Here is a 16325-nt window from a genome sequence, read left to right as displayed (position 1 = left end):
ACTATTGTTCTTGAGATGAACTAGATTCAAGTATTTAATAACTTAAGATGTGCATCTTATACCTTTTCATTGAAGGGTTGTCTATTCAAGCAGTTACATTCAGAGTACAGTATTATTTTTTCTGACTGAACTTTGACCTTGGCCAAACCAGGAAGTGAGTTCCACATGACACCATTGACTATACAGCAGTTATTTACACTCTGATCAATATCCACATTTTTTCACAGGAGTTCGACAAGAAAAATAAAGATCCGTACATATATAGTATACAGACACCTCACACCAAAATATACATACAACTTTCTCCCTTCCCTCCCTCTTCACATCACACTGAAGGACATTATCAATATTTCTCCAAAGACACACTTGATCACCTTCATACAAATATAACTAGTGGGCATATCCTGTTTTGGTGTTACATACAAGTGCAGACTGGAGATACGTGTTTCTTAGTGGTCATTATAAGTAGTTCACTACAGGCCTCTACGCTGACCTTTTTTAGGAGCACGTGTGTGGCTAAGTTGAAACATGTAGGCGCACACAAACGAAATTTAGGAGCACAGTGAAAAATAGTTGAGGTAATAAAGCTAGAATTTTAAAATTGTCTAGGCGCACCGGTGCGCCAAAATAAAAATTACATGTCGCAAAGCAAAATACTTAGGCGCATATGAAGTAAAACGGCTGCACTGTAGAGCCCTGCTCCCTGGATGTGTACTGTATCTATAATGTTTATGTAAGCCAGAGTTTTGGCCTATACTGAGGACTGACAGACTTAGGCTATAGTGTTATCAAGTGCTGATGGTTAGGCAAGTCGCAGTGGGTCCAGTATCTATCCCTTCCTCCCAGTCTCCCCCCTCTCCGTTCCGGTCTCTCCCCCACACAACGGTCAACCTCCACCACAACAGTTTACGTCATCCTGGAACACTACTACACGTTGCTCTCTCACCAGAGTGTGTGTGTGTTTCTCTGTGACCCCATGACCTCTGGCAGGCCGTGACCCAGAAACAGACCCAGGCTTAAATGGGCCAATCAGGCGCCTCGCCTGGTCAGGGCAGCCAAGGAAACCCCACTGATTAACTAGGGAACATGATGAATCACAGGGGAGTCATGAGATAGGAGTTGTGAAGGGGCTGATTCAGAGAGGATTCAGATCTGGGCTATTGAGGGTAGGAACGTAAGGCTCTTCAGGAATACAGCTGGTCATAGCCTTCCAGTGTTCATCTGTTTGCCTCTAGTGATGTACATTGTGATATTGGCTTGAACAGCCCTCGACTGTCTTGTTAGAAAGACAAATTAGTCACTAAACTATCAGGCTCCGGTCTGTTTGAATCATGAAGGACTATACCCAGACCTCTGCTAGTCAATGTAGGTCCTGTAACAGGTCATTCACCCCCCTGTGTTTGCACAGAATCAATCAATTATTTTGACTTAATTTGTATCTTAATTTGCTAGATGCAAATATGCCATCATGTATTTGGCTTTCCATATAACCTGACTAATCAACCTATGAAAGCTGAGATGTACAGTGAGCAGGGCATGACTCCACCATGGCTTTCTGAGTCAGGTCTGGCAGGAGGAAGGGGGTACAGTAAGTGGGGTGTTTGACACGTAGGGAGGCATGAAATTACTCCCTCTGCTCTCCCTGTATCCCCGACCTCCACACAGCCCTGTGTAAATCACACAAACACACACACAGGGTAGAGAGAGGTGATGGAGAAACTGGGGGAGGAGAGAAACGGGGAGAGAGAGAGAAAATGTCCACGTCATAACATCCAAGCGGCGGTAATTTGGTGTGCATGTGGGCTAAGCTGAGCGGTGACTTCATGGCTCATTAGCAATCAAACTCTGTGTCAGGAACACCACAAGAAGAGAGGGATCAAAAAGAGGAGAGGGAGAACAGCCCTGCTGTTTCAGAGCCGTTCCTTTTTCTCCCTTTATCAATTCATCCTGATCCCTCTCTCCCAGTCTCTCCAGGGTTGAGAACAGCTGTTCCCTCTATCAATTCATCCTGATCCCTCTCTCCCAGTCTCTCCAGGGTTGAGAACAGCTGTTCCCTCTATTCCTGATCCCTCTCTCCCAGTCTATCAGCTGTTCCCTTATCGATTCCCTCATCCTGATCCCTCTCTCCCAGTCTCTCCAGGGTTGAGAACAGCTGTTCCCTCTATCCTGAATTCATCCTGTTCCCTCTATCCATCTCTCTCCCAGTCTCTCCAGGGTTGAGAACAGCTGTTCCCTCTATCAATTCATCCTGATCCCTCTCTCCCAGTCTCTCCAGGGTTGAGAACAGCTGTTCCCTCTATCAATTCATCCTGATCCCTCTCTCCCAGTCTCTCCAGGGTTGAGAACAGCTGTTCCCTCTATCAATTCATCCTGATCCCTCTCTCCCAGTCTCTCCAGGGTTGAGAACAGCTGTTCCCTCTATCAATTCATCCTGATCCCTCTCTCCCAGTCTCTCCAGGGTTGAGAACAGCTGTTCCCTCTATCAATTCATCCTGATCCCTCTCTCCCAGTCTCTCCAGGGTTGAGAACAGCTGTTCCCTCTATCAATTCATCCTGATCCCTCTCTCCCAGTCTCTCCAGGGTTGAGAACAGCTGTTCCCTCTATCAATTCATCCTGATCCCTCTCTCCCAGTCTCTCCAGGGTTGAGAACAGCTGTTCCCTCTATCAATTCATCCTAATCCCTCTCTCCCAGTCTCTCCAGGGTTGAGAACAGCTGTTCCCTCTATCGATTCCCATTTCATGCACTCTTCATCTAGATGACCTACCTCCTTCAGTAAGTTGTTTATCATTTCAGAATGTCCCAAACTAAATTCTGCACATACTTCCAGTTGATGGCAAAATAGCAGAGATAATGAGGAGGCCTTCTGCAACATACACACACGAGAGAGTCTGACATTCTACTTAACCACAACTACATCGACCACTTCCGCTGTCAAACTTCCCCTTCCCCAGTACTGTCACGTACAGCAGAAACAAGGCTACTGTAGCAGGAACCAACGTTGTCCCACAGGAGAGAGACAAGAATAGCAGGGAGCAGGTATCATCATGACATCCCTTACATTGCTACTGTGCGTTTAGTGGAGATAACAGTGAATATTTTAGTGAGGAGTTTCTAACGTGGGAACGGGTGCATGGAGATGCCATTTTACCCACAAGTCTCTACTACAATGTGTCTCTCTGGATGCTTCAATCTCCAAGGTCCCTAAGCTAAGGAAAGGAGGAACAACAGACAGAGCAGCAATGTGAGGAAGATAGTTTTAGGATTTCTTTCATTTGTTTTGGTAGATAGATCCCAAGTGATCCACTTTTCATATTGGGACCAGAGAAAAAGATTTGTGTTATCAATACACCAGTCCTCCATCTTGTTTCTGTACATTCCCTCCCTCAGCCACTTCATTCAGTTCATCTTGCTCCCTCTATGGGCAGCATTGTTGGTCGTCGTTAATATATTTCAAATGATCCAACAGAGGAGAACCCAACACCACCGAATCCTCTAGAAGGAGGACATGTTCATTCATCCTTTCCTTCTTCCATCCCGCTTTCCCTTCCCCCTCCTCCGACCGTTCTCTCTACACGTACACGGCAGTCCGTGAGATGACCGACCCGTCGCGCTGAGACTCCATGTCGTCGTCAAGGTAACCGCCCATGATTCCGTCCTGGTCTTGTGTTGGGCGGAGCTGTAGGATGGGCCCGCCCCTTCCAAAGTTGTCGTAACTCTCCTCGTCATCCTCCAGTTGGTCAAACTTTCTCCGCTCTGCCTCGTCCAGCTCGCCGCTCAGCAGGATGTCCTGCGCCGTGGCAACCCCACCCTCACCATGCCTCCCCAGGTGTAGCGGCACGTGGTGATTGGCCTTATCAGTCAGGCCATCATGGGCGGAGCCCTCCTTGTAGACGTAGATGGGGCTGTTGTTGCCTCCTGCCCCGTTGCCCCCGGCGCCAGCACCTGTCCCGTTCTTGCTCCCCTTCTTCCCACCACCGAAGACGCGCGACTTTATGTCGTAGGAGCTGTGGTTTGGGTTGCCGCGGTAACCCTGCTGTTGCCGGCGGCTCCGGGTGACCAGGACGGCAATAAGGGCGGCGACGAGGAGAAGGGCCAGAAGGGAGCCAATCACAGCACCTGCCACCACGCCTGCGTTGGAGGGGACCACAGAGGGTTCTGTAGGAAGGGAGGGAGGGAAGGGAGAGGAGAGAGAGAAGAGGATGAGACAGGTGGAGGAAAGCAGATTGAGAAAGAAAGGGGAACCAAAGAGAAGACAAGAAGAGGGGTTGGATGATGTCAGCAGTCTGCACTGTATTCCACGTGGTGTGTTTTTGCATGTGGGAGTGTGTGTGCTGAGGCTCTAACAGCAGTGTTTAACATCACTGGAATTTCCTACTCTCCCTCTGAGCTGCTCGTCCCCATTCCCTCACAAACACCCTAATAACGTCAGAGCAACATTTCAACAAGGTCTCTGCAACATCAAGGCAACATGCCAATGACATCTTCTCTAAACAGTGTGAGGGCAGTGTGCAGGTTCTCTTTAGTCTCAGCCCCCTCACCCACAAAATAGCAGAACGACTAAGCAAAAACAAAAGACATCCTCTGGAGTCCATGCAGGAGGATGATAAATGGAGGGAGGGATGCAGCCAGGGATGAAGGAGAAGAGGATGCGGGTGGTGGTGACTGACAGCAGAATGACAACTCCTGCTTCAAGCTACTAGAATGTAGAACAGGACAGTCCGTCTGCCCTCTCTCTCCCCTAGCTACTGAACACCCAATTGAGCTCCGTTGAATAAGCCCCGGACGGTGTACGCTTTCCCTCAGTTTGGTCATATTGCAAGGCTCATGACTCCAGACACATCGGCTGGTGAGATTGATAGTTATTTGCTACCACTCTACCTCTCTTCTCAGCCATCTCTCCCATTCTTCATCTACTACACCTTCCTTTCCTCCCTCCCTCTCATGTACCACACTCCACCCCCCTCAGCCCTCACTCTCTGTTTTTCTTTCCACACACTACTCACTTGTACACGAGCAGCGCGTGCATCCCCCACAGTAGCTAAACCTTTCCATTGGCCCATGACAGTGAGACATGGTCCTCCAAACCCTCCTATAATAAAAACACAGGAACTGTACCTGGAGGTGCTTAAGGATGGAGTAGCTACAAGTATCCCCTAAACACTGATACAGGGTCAGGGGCCACATTCATCAAGATCGTCTCAGAGTTAGAGTGCTGATCTAAGATCAGTCCGCCCTTGTCCATGTAATCTATATCATTATAAGGCAAAACTGATCCTTGATCAGCAGTGAGATGCTTTATTAATACAGGCCCTGATATATTCTAATCCTCCCAATGGTTAAAGGTTGTTTAATGTGATACTAGATATGTGGTTAGGCACAAAAAAAGTTGTGTCTGGGTGGTACAGCAAGAGTGCTAGTAGTGTGTTATCAGATGACGCTAGAGCAGAGGACGCCAGAGCGCTGGAGCAGAGGACGCCAGAGCGCTGGCGCAGAGGACGCTAGAGCCGAGGACCCCAGAGCGCTAGCGCAGAGGACGCTAGAGCCGAATACGCCAGAGCGCTAGCGCAGAGGACGCTAGAGCCGAGGACGCTACAGTGCTAGAGCCCAGGACGCCAGAGCGCTAGCGCAGAGGACGCCAGAGCCGAGGACGCTACAGCGCTAGAGCCCAGGACGCCGGAGCGCTGGCGCAGAGGGCGCCAGGAGCGCTGGAGCAGAGGACGCCGGAGCAGAGCGCTGGAGCAGAGGACGCCGGAGCGCTGGAGCAGAGGACGCCAGAGCGCTGGAGCAGAGGACGCCAGAGCGCTGGAGCAGAGGACGCCAGAGCGCTGGAGCAGAGGACGCCAGAGCGCTGGAGCAGAGGACGCCAGAGCGCTGGAGCAGAGGACGCCAGAGCGCTGGAGCAGAGGACGCCAGAGCGCTGGAGCAGAGGACGCCAGAGCGCTGGAGCAGAGGACGCCAGAGCGCTGGAGCAGAGGACGCCAGAGCGCTGGAGCAGAGGACGCCAGAGCAGAGGACGCCAGAGCTGGAGCAGAGGACGCCAGAGCTGGAGCAGAGGACGCCAGAGCGCTGGAGCAGAGGACGCCAGAGCAGAGGACGCCAGAGCGCTGGAGCAGAGGACGCCAGAGCAGAGGACGCCAGAGCAGAGGACGCCAGAGCAGAGGACGCCAGAGCGCTGGAGCAGAGGACGATGCTAGAGCACTAGAGCCCAGGAAGCTACAGCGTTAGAGCAGAGGACGCTAGAGCGCTAGAGCAGAGGACACTAGAGCGTTAGCAGAGCACGCTAGAGCACTAGCAGAGGACACTAGAGCACAGGGCACTAGAGCAGAGGACGCTAGAGCGCGAGCAGAGGACAGCAGAGCGCGAGCAGAGGACAGCAGAGCGCGAGCAGAGGACAGCAGAGCGCGAGCAGAGCGCGAGCAGAGGACAGCAGAGCGCGAGCAGAGGACAGCAGAGCGCGAGCAGAGGACAGCAGAGGATAGCAGAGGACAGCAGAGGATAGCAGAGGACAGCAGAGGATAGCAGAGGACAGCAGAGGACAGCAGAGCACGAGCAGAGGACAGCAGAGCACGAGCAGAGGACAGCAGAGCACGAGCAGAGGACAGCAGAGCGCGAGCAGAGGACAGCAGAGCACGAGCAGAGGACAGCAGAGGATAGCAGAGCAGAGGACAGCAGAGCACGAGCAGAGGACAGCAGAGCACTAGCAGAGGACAGCAGAGCACGAGCAGAGGACAGCAGAGCACGAGCAGAGGACAGCAGAGCGGCAGGTTTCACAGTGTCAAGGTTTCACTAAACAGCTTCCTGTAAAGGAATACTTCCTCTCCCACGGTGTTTGGCCTTTTTTTTTTTTCATTTGAAGTTTTTCAATCAACCAACAAAACATATTCCACATTCACAGATGTGACAGGCTTAAAAAAATAAAAATAAAAAGTCAAAAAATATAATAGTACATTTGAAAAAATTTAAATGAAAGATTAAGAAAAATAAGTGTTTTTATTTTTATTTGACTTTTTTATTTGACTTTATCTATTTATTTTCCTTGGTGCATATATATATATATATATATATATATATATATATATATATATATATATATATATATATATATATATATATATATATATATATATATATATATATATATATATATTTTTTTTTTAAATTTTTTTTTGAGTACGCCATTTATTTATTTATATATATATATTTATATTTATATATATATATATATATATATACACACATATACATACATACATATACACACACACACACACACACACATATATATAATACAATACATAATATAAATAAAATAAATGGCGTACTCAAAAACAAAATTTAAAAAATAAACATAACACTTGCGGTGTTTGGCCTTTTAAACAGCATGACAAGCTCTCACCAGCATGATCTCACACACACACCTTATGTTTTACTATCCTTGTGGGGACACAAAATGGATTTCAATTCAAAATCCTATTTTCCCAAACCCCTAAGTTTAAAATAGCTTTTGTCCTCGTGAGGATGTGGGAAATCTCACACACACACACACACACAGGGGAGACGCTTCTCCAGTCAAGCAGTAAACACACTGAGCACAACGCCTTGGGAAGAACGGTACAAAATCCTCTCAATGAAAAATGCACTCATATCTCCCTCGCTCTCACTGACGCAACGCAGTTTCTCTGGACCCCCGCAAGGTCAGCCCCAAATATAATCAAATGCCAGGGAGCCACTCACAAAGTATAGACAACTAATCACTGTCCATGATGCTGAAATGGTCTATGCAGCTGCCTATCAAAAGAATGATAGGTTACATGCCCTGGCACCACAGAAAGCCTATAGCTTTACTTGATGGAAGGCCTATATTATTATTTATTGAAGGCCTATATTTGGTTGTCATTTTCTCATGTTAAACCTAACATTTCACGATGCTATACACGTTGTCGTAGGGCATCCATTTAGACTGCTGTCTGGCAACAAGAATGTAACTACTTGTTCGGTAATTAAAAGTTGGCAATTCAAACATTGCATACGGTAAAATACATTTTCAATACAACAGCAGACTAATCAGCAACCAATTGATGTATTCATTTGATATACAACTGTCCTGTATATCCTACCTGAACCTGCATGACATGAGCCATTCCTCGCGCTCTCTCCCAGCTTGTTTTTTGTAAAAAACAGTTTATTAATGCCAATCTCTTTTTTCTATGTAGAGGCCTGTAGTAGCTACAGTATGCGGCTGCGTTGGCTTGCATTCTTGTGTGCAAACGTTCTCACCACGGCCTGTAGGTCCAGGTTACAGACCCCACTGTTGTCTCTACTGAGTATTGACAATCCAGACTGTTTTTTCTGAGACATTGTGCATTATATGTCCACACAATTTAAACTTAGTCTTGAATGGTGCATAGCAAGATATACCAGAGATAAGGGACTGTTAATATTGCAACCACACAACTCAAATGACGGTTCACCAAAATGAACAAAATCACACAACACGCTTTTTTTGTTTGAGCCCTCAAGGACTTTTGTCCGCTCAAGATACATTTGTTTGCATCTGCCAATTTATTGTCTGTCCAGTATCCAGAAGACCTGTCCCAGAGCCTCCTATTCAGGTCATATCTTTATGTAACCTATTGAGTCCGGCAATTAAGGAGAATGCGAGAGGCTAAAATAAAGATGCTTCACATCTAGCAGTTCTGCCCAGTTCCCCTCATCTTGCTACTGCAAATCAAGCTGTTTATAACCATCCCTGTAACTGTCGCTTCTGTGGAGAAATCGTTTTCTAAAGTAAAACTCATAAAGACCTACTTAAGAAGCATTAGGCTCTCGATCTGACAAACGTTTTTTAACTCCTGAGTAAGCGCCACTCACTGCACTGGCGCCGTCGTAGCCTTGACAACGGCATTTGTTCACCGATATCCCCTTATACTTTCAATCAGTTCATTTATTTTTCAAGGCCTGAGGCACTTTGGTCAGTCACATTCTTGAAGGCCAAAAACAAATGCTTAGCTTCCTGGTACATTAAAAAGATTCTTAATGACTTTTTAGAGGGTTACTGTCACAACTATCTATGTCAGACAGGCGCATGGGCCCACAGAGCTCGTTGGCGCCCAGGGCTGTCCGGCCAAAAAGAAAGAAACAACCCCAGAAAGTACACTATGCATCGCTCAAGCACAAAAACCACTGGCTGAGGAAAATGATGCTTTTTATAGATCGCATCATGTGCACGACCATAAGCTCCAAGTAACCGCAAGTAATGAGAGAGATGGGGCGGAAATAAAGCCTGCTGCCGCCCGCCTCCTAAAGACATGCAGCAGCCCCCCAACGCACACACACACACACACACTCAGTGGTGCATGGGCATATATTACGTCACATCATGGGAGAAGACTGATTGGTTGGTTTCTTCACAGAGAGCGAGATGGTGAGTTAGCAGCAGTACTGAATGTGACTTATTGAATGGTCTGGATCAGACCATTGATTAATGTCAGGCCTGGAGGCTGGAGAGGAACAGTCTACATTAGCTCTGTTGCTCTTCTCTGTACCCACGGCCAGAGACAGACCTGGAGGAAAAAGGAACGAAGGAGATGCATCCTTCCACTACAGGGGAATATGTGACATAGGAAGGATGCAGGTTAACTCATTAAGAGGGGCTGATTTTGACGGGATACCATTGCAGGGGAATAGGGGTAACAGAAAGGAAAAAGGTTTGTCTGAACGGGTGGGGAAGGATTTTGATGTGACACCAGTGCATGGGAATATTGGAGAGACCAGCTCTGGAGACAGTGGTGATGGCAGAAAGTGGGTTAGCTAACTGCGGCGGAGCAGGTTCCAGTGCAGGGTCAGGGAAGCTAAGCAGTGATTAAGAGAGCAGGTATTTAAGAGAAGGAGAGACCAGCTCAGCAGGATGAGAGAGAGAGATAGGGTAAGGGGGATGAGAGAGCGGTATGAGAGAAAGGAAGGAAGATGAGAGAGAGAGAATTTGATGAGAGAGGGGGGGGGAGTGGAGAGAGGAAGAATGAGAGAGACAGGTGAGAGGGAGATAGAGGGGAAGGAGACTGCCTCAGTGCTGTGGGCTGGTATTTGAGAGAGAGGGGGGGGGTCTTAGAGAGGGCTAATGGCATGTCTCTCCACTGAGCACAGATCAGTACAGTGCTGTAGGAGCCTGATAGGAACACTGACAGAGGACCGGACCGGGGGCAGGGACACAGACAGATCCCAGGTCAGCTCGTAACCCTGTGCAGGGATCTCTGCGTCAGTTGTCAACAGCTGGGGGCAGGACAGGAGCAGCAGTAGGACAGGAGCCTGCTCTAGCCTGGTCCAGACGCTGGACATTTCACAGCCACGGCCCCTCTCAGCCCCGCTTGGACACATCTCCACTGCATTAGCACTCCATCTGTATTCACACTACCTCTCTCTCCGTCTCAGTCTTTCTCTGTGTGGGCCTGCACTCAGTTCATTCATCCCCCTTTTTACTGTCTTACTCACTGAGGGGGAATGACAGGAGAAAAGAAGAGAGGATGGAGATGACAGGACAAGGGAGGGGAGTAGAGCTGACATGGTAAAAATCTGTCGTTCTGCCCCTGAGCAAGGCAGTTAACCCACTGTTCCTAGGGGCCGATGACGTGGATGTGGATTAAGGCAGACCTCCGCACCTCTCTGATTCAGAAGGGGTGGGTTAAATGCAGAAGTCACATTTCAGTTGAATGCATTCAGTTGTACAACTGACTAGGCATCCACCTTTCCCTATAGCATGAGAGAGTAGATGAATGGGGAGGGAGGAAGAGGGAAAGAATTTAGGGGTGATGGACCAGAGGAGAGAGAGGGAGGGAGGACAGGAAACATTCTGGGAGACAGGATGGTGAGGGGGAGGAGAGGGAGGACAGAAGAGAAGGAGTTAAGAAGGAGAAGCAGCCAGGAGCTAAAGCAGCAGAGGCCGACTGATCCGCTCAGAGAGGATAGACTACACTACACACTCACAGCACTGTCAGCCTGCTCGCTAGCACACACACACACTAATAAGAGAGAGAAATGGAGGGGGTGATAGTGGTAGAGATGAAGCAGTGCCAGATTCCCATAGGGGTTTTAAATGGCATCAGCATCCTGTTCCCCTCTCACCTCCCTCCTTATTCTAAAAGCAGCCACTCTCTCTCTCTACCCTCTACCAACCCTTACCCTTTCTCACTCTCTCCATCATTCAATCACCCCTTTTTCTCCCCTACTCCCGCTACCTCCCTCCCCCCAGCCACCTGCCCTGTACCCATACCCAGCCCTGTACCCATACCTGTACCCAGCCCTGTAACTGTACCCAGCCCTGTACCCAGCCCTGAAACCCAGCCCTGTACCCATACCCAGCCCTGTACCCGTACCCAGCCCTGTACCCAGCCCTGTACCCATACCCAGCCCTGAAACCCAGCCCTGTAACCGTACCCAGCCCTGTACCCATACCCAGCCCTGTAAACCCAGCCCTGTACCCATACCCAGCCCTGTACCCGTACCCAGCCCTGTACCCGTACCCAGCCCTGTACCCGTACCCAGCCCTGTAAAACCCCATGGGACTGCATGGGGACGTCCGTTATGTTCCAGAGATGCTAGTGGCTCATCAGAGAGAACACATTAGTACCATGGGAAGGTGAAGAACAGAGCGGGGGAGGTGAGGGGCGGAGAGAGGAGGAGGTAGAGGAGTGGTGGCTTTTAAAACATTCACTTGTGAATTGCCCTTTTGATCTATTTGTCCTACATTCCCACGTGGCAGCACAAAATTATGTATTTTTTTCTATAAGAGAGCAAGGTGGAACTCGTGGAGGGGATAGATGGACGGAGTGATATTTATTTAAATGGGCGCGGTCGACCTAACATATTTTTCAAGTGGTGTAGTGGTTGTCTTGTCACAGTACACAACAAGGAGATAACAAGGTTGAAACAAACCCTACCAGTGTGTGGAGACCTGAAACTGTCTCTGATGATGATTCAATCCCTTCTACCAGTAGATGAACAGACGAGTAGAGCTCAAACATCACAGCTAGGATCCATAGGTATGAACAGAAGGAGAGGATTGCATGCAAACAAGGAGGGATGGGTGATAAAGTTTCAAAGGGAAGAGGATGGATAGATGGAAAACCCAAACGGAGGAATGGAGGCCCAGTAAACTGCCCCCCAACCACTAACCCCAGGGACAGAGCATGCTGCTCTCCCTGACTACAGGCAAGCATCACCACACCCTCTCTGTGTGTGTCTGTGTCTGTGTCCCAGTATGCCTGCATGTGTAATAAGTGTGTTTTCAGGTGTGTGTCCAGGTGTGTTTGTAGCATAGCACGCAGATGTGTATGATTAGTCATTTCAGGTGTGTGTGGACTCACCTCTGACCATAACAGTGACCTGGTCCTTGCCGGTGCCCAGGCGGTTCTTGACCTCGCAGACAAAGGTTGTGTTGGCCTGCTCATCCACCTTCAGCACGGTCAGCACGTTTTCTTTTACCTGCACTGTGTCTGGCATCTGACCGGACATACTGGGGGTAGAGGAGAGGAGGAGAGGGTGGAAAACATAAGTACTGGAACCTGGCCCAGATCTCCCTACTTCCAACTGACCTTTTCATACGTAGAAAAACGTAATTGTTTTTGTTAGCTTATTGTTTCTACTGGGGTTAAACTCCACTATGGAAAGTTACACCATTTCTCCATAATCAAGGTAAGAGGCCAGCGGCTGTCGAGTTTATCATTATTATCATAATACTATCTGTGGTTTATAGTGGCCTGTGGATATAGTGATAATTAAAGAAGGAGAGAAAGAGACCAGGATACAGACTGACACGGACAGACACTCACGTTTTCCATGTGATGGTGGTAGGAATGGGGTTGGCAGTAGCCTGACAGGTCAGAGCCACGTTGGTCCGACCCATGTACCAGTTATTATCATAGCCCACGATGGTCACCTGTGGGGGGTCTGAGAGAGAGAGGGAGAGAGAGAGGTTAATTAGTGGAACTTCCTACAGAGAGAAAATAATTATATTCAGATGCATATTCATGACAACATTAAAAAGGTCTGACTATACAGTCTGCATGAGTAAGTGTGTGTGTGTGTGTGTGTGTGTGTGTGTGATGCATGTGGGCACCAGTGTGTGCAGTGGCCTTACATTCGATGGCCAGTTTCATCAGGAAGCTCTCAGGCTTGGCCTGGGTTCGATGGGACACTAAACAGCTGATGTCTTTGCCGTTGTCTGCTGCTGTGGGAACCAGCATGTACTGGCTGGATACCGTCACGGTGTTGTCAGTGCCCGCCGTAGAGGCGGAGGTAGCGTTGCCGTTGACAGCTGTCACCCATGCGATCTGGGCAGCTGGGCGACCGTCGGCCGACTCACAGCGGGCCACAACAACTGGCTTGGCTCCCGCGGCGACAGTGGAGGCTATCACTGTTACCCCGGAGGCAGAGTTCCTGGGTTTGGCTGATGAAAGGAAGAGAGAATAATTCATGAATACCAATATTGATAAACGACTAGACCGGCGAAAACAAGACAGACTAACTGTTTGTTCCCTCCCTCTCCATGGCTGTTGAATGTGAGTAGAGCAATCAGGACAAGAGCCGACACCAAGCATGACAAGCAGCCAGATCAATAAACGCCCGAGGGGAGAGAGGGGAGCTGCGCCCAGGCTAGAGCAATGATTCTAACGCATTAACAGAAACACAACTGATCTGACAATACTAGTTCTAATTAGAACTACCGATCTGAATGGCCGATTAATTAGGGCCGATTTCAAGTTTTCATAATTGAAAATCGGTATTTTTGGACGCCTATTTAGTTCTTGTTTTACACATTTATTTAACGAGACAAGTCAGTTAAGAACACATTCTCATTTTCAATGACGGTCTAGGAACGGTGGGTTAACTGCCTTGTTCAGGGTAGAACAACAGATATTTACCTTGTCAGCTCAGGGATTTAATCTTGCAACCTTACGGTTAACTAGTCCAACGCTCTAACCACCTGCCTCACGAGGAGCCTGCCTGTTACGCGAATGCACTAAGAAGCCAAGGTAAGTTGCTAGCTAGCATTAAACTTATCTTATAAAAAAACAATCAATCAATCAATTATAATCACTAGTTATAACTACACATGGTTGATGATATTACAATTTGTCTAGCGTGTCCTGTGTTGCATATAATCGATGCAGTGCACATTCGCAAAAAAGGACTGTCGTTGCTCCAACGTGTACCTAACCATAAACATCAATGCCTTTCTTAAAATCAATACACAGAAGTATATATTTTTAAACCTGCATATTTAGCTAAAAGAAATCCAGGTTAGCAGGAAATATTAACTAGGTGAAATTGTGTCACTTCTCTTGCGTTCATTGCACGCAGAGTCAGGGTATATACAACAGTTTGTGCCGCCTGGCTCATTGCGAACTAATTTGGCAGAATTTTACGTAATTATGACATAGCATTGAAGGTTGTGCAATGTAACAGCAATATTTACACTTAGGGATGCCACCCGTTCGATAAAATACGGAACGGTTCCGTATTTCACTGAAAAAAGAAAATGTTTTGTTTTAGAAATTATAGTTTCCGGATTCGACCAGATTAATGACCTAAGGCTCGTATTTCTGTGTGTTATTATGTTATAATTAAGTCTATGATTTGATAGAGCAGTCTGACTGAGCGACAGTAGGCACCAGCAGGCTTGTGGGTATTCATTCAAACAGCACCTTCCTTCGTTTTGCCAGCAGCTCTTCCCTGTGCTTCAAGCATAGCACTGTTTATGACTTCAAGCCTATCAACTCCCGAGATTAGGCTGGTGTAACCGATGTGAAATGGCTAGCTAGTTAGCGGGGTGTGCGCTAATAGCGTTTCAAATGTCACTCGCTCTGAGACTTGGAGTGGTTGTTCCCCTTGCTCTGTATGGATAACGCTGCTTCGAGGGTGGCTGTTGTCAATGTGTTCCTGGTTCGAGCCCAGGTAGGAGCGAGGAGAGGGACGGAAGCTATACTGTTACACTGGCAATACTAAAGTGCCTATAAGAACATCCAATAGGCAAAGGTATATGAAATACAAATGGTATAGAGAGAAATAGTCCTATAATAACTACAACCTAAAACTTCTTACCTGGGAATATTGAAGACTCATGTTAAAAGGAACCACCAGCTTTCATATGTTAACTTAAAATGTTAGCTTTCTTACATTGCACATATTGCACTTTTACTTTCTCCAACACTTTTTTTTTGCATTATTTAAACCAAATTGAACATGTTTCATTATTTATTTGAGGCTAAATTGATTTTATTGATGTATTTTATTAAGTTAAAATAAGTGTTCATTCAGTATTGTTGTAATTATTACAAATAAATACATTTTTTTAAATGAAAATCGTCCGATTAATCAGTATCGGCTTTTTCTGGTCCTCCAATAATCGGTATCGGCGTTGAAAAAAATCATAATCGGTCGACCTCTACTTCTAATAGCAATTAAACTGCACAGGCAGGGTAGAGGTCGGAGGAGGCACGAGAGCACGTACACAGATACATAATAGAACATGGATACACACACATCCGGTCCTACCTAGCATGACGAGGGAGGTGACACCCTGTTCGTTGCCGCTGGGGTAGGTGGCGTATTCACAGATGTATTTTCCCTCGTCAGTCATCTTGACGTCCGAGATCTGGATGGAGGGGTTGCTGAGGGAGGGGGGCTCCGTCGTGAAGCGGACCCGCCCCTTCAGGGGCGATGTGGGGAAACTTGCCCCAAATTTAGGGTGGTACACGGCGATGTTGAGCCGCTCGCCCTCCTTCGGCTCATAGATCCAGGACACCTGCGTAGTAGAGTCAAGTTCATTCCTTCAAATATTACACAACCTGTCAGTGCATGTAAACTTGGATGATCAAGTGTCTTAATAGTAATGTAGAATTCTCTTGTTAATGGTCATGGATGTAAATTGTTATGACGGTAAAAGCCATGAGTCCAGACATTAGTTCCTGTATGTGTGTCTGATCATTTAGGGCTTTCTTCTCATTTTGTAAAAACATATCCATTTGTCTACATACGAGTTCCTGTCTGACACTGACCTGTGTGAGCTGTATCCCTCCAGCGTCTGCGAAGGCACACCTCAGGTTGACCGCCTGGCTGGGGTAGGACATCACTTCCGGTTCCACCTTCACCTGCTGAGACAATGCCCCTGGGAGGAAGAGGAGAGAACGTTAGAGCACCTTCCTGTTTTCCCCTTCCTGTTCTTTGTCAGAGGCCATGAAGGAGAGGTGAGTAGGAGAGGAAGCTTGTTGAGTCTATTGAGACCAGGCCCCAGCCTGCCTGATGAGGAGAGGAAGCTTGTTGGCACTA

General features: G+C 47.6%; 1 protein-coding gene across 2 annotated transcripts in view; it reads right to left on the bottom strand.

The window, feature by feature from the left end:
* LOC135522126 (nectin-2-like) overlaps positions 1 to 16325 on the bottom strand; it is a 74226-nt gene that overhangs the window by 23262 nt on the left and 34639 nt on the right. Inside the window, exons 2-7 of one of the 2 annotated variants that reach the window (XM_064948111.1) lie at positions 16055 to 16164; positions 15552 to 15801; positions 13135 to 13443; positions 12827 to 12944; positions 12362 to 12510; positions 2201 to 4157 (exon numbers count right to left, since the gene is read on the bottom strand). In XM_064948111.1, the coding sequence (XP_064804183.1) occupies positions 3571 to 4157; positions 12362 to 12510; positions 12827 to 12944; positions 13135 to 13443; positions 15552 to 15801; positions 16055 to 16164 (1523 nt within the window). In that variant the 3' untranslated portion in view covers positions 2201 to 3570. Of the gene's footprint in view, positions 1 to 2200; positions 4158 to 12361; positions 12511 to 12826; positions 12945 to 13134; positions 13444 to 15551; positions 15802 to 16054; positions 16165 to 16325 lie in introns of those variants that run through there. The other variant, XM_064948112.1, reaches the window with a different exon arrangement.

Source organism: Oncorhynchus masou, chromosome 30, assembly GCF_036934945.1.
Source record: "Oncorhynchus masou masou isolate Uvic2021 chromosome 30, UVic_Omas_1.1, whole genome shotgun sequence".
Taxonomy (NCBI): Eukaryota; Metazoa; Chordata; class Actinopteri; order Salmoniformes; family Salmonidae; genus Oncorhynchus; species Oncorhynchus masou.
The sequence above is the reverse complement of the archived record's forward strand: the minus strand, read 5'-3'. Positions and strand labels throughout refer to the sequence as shown.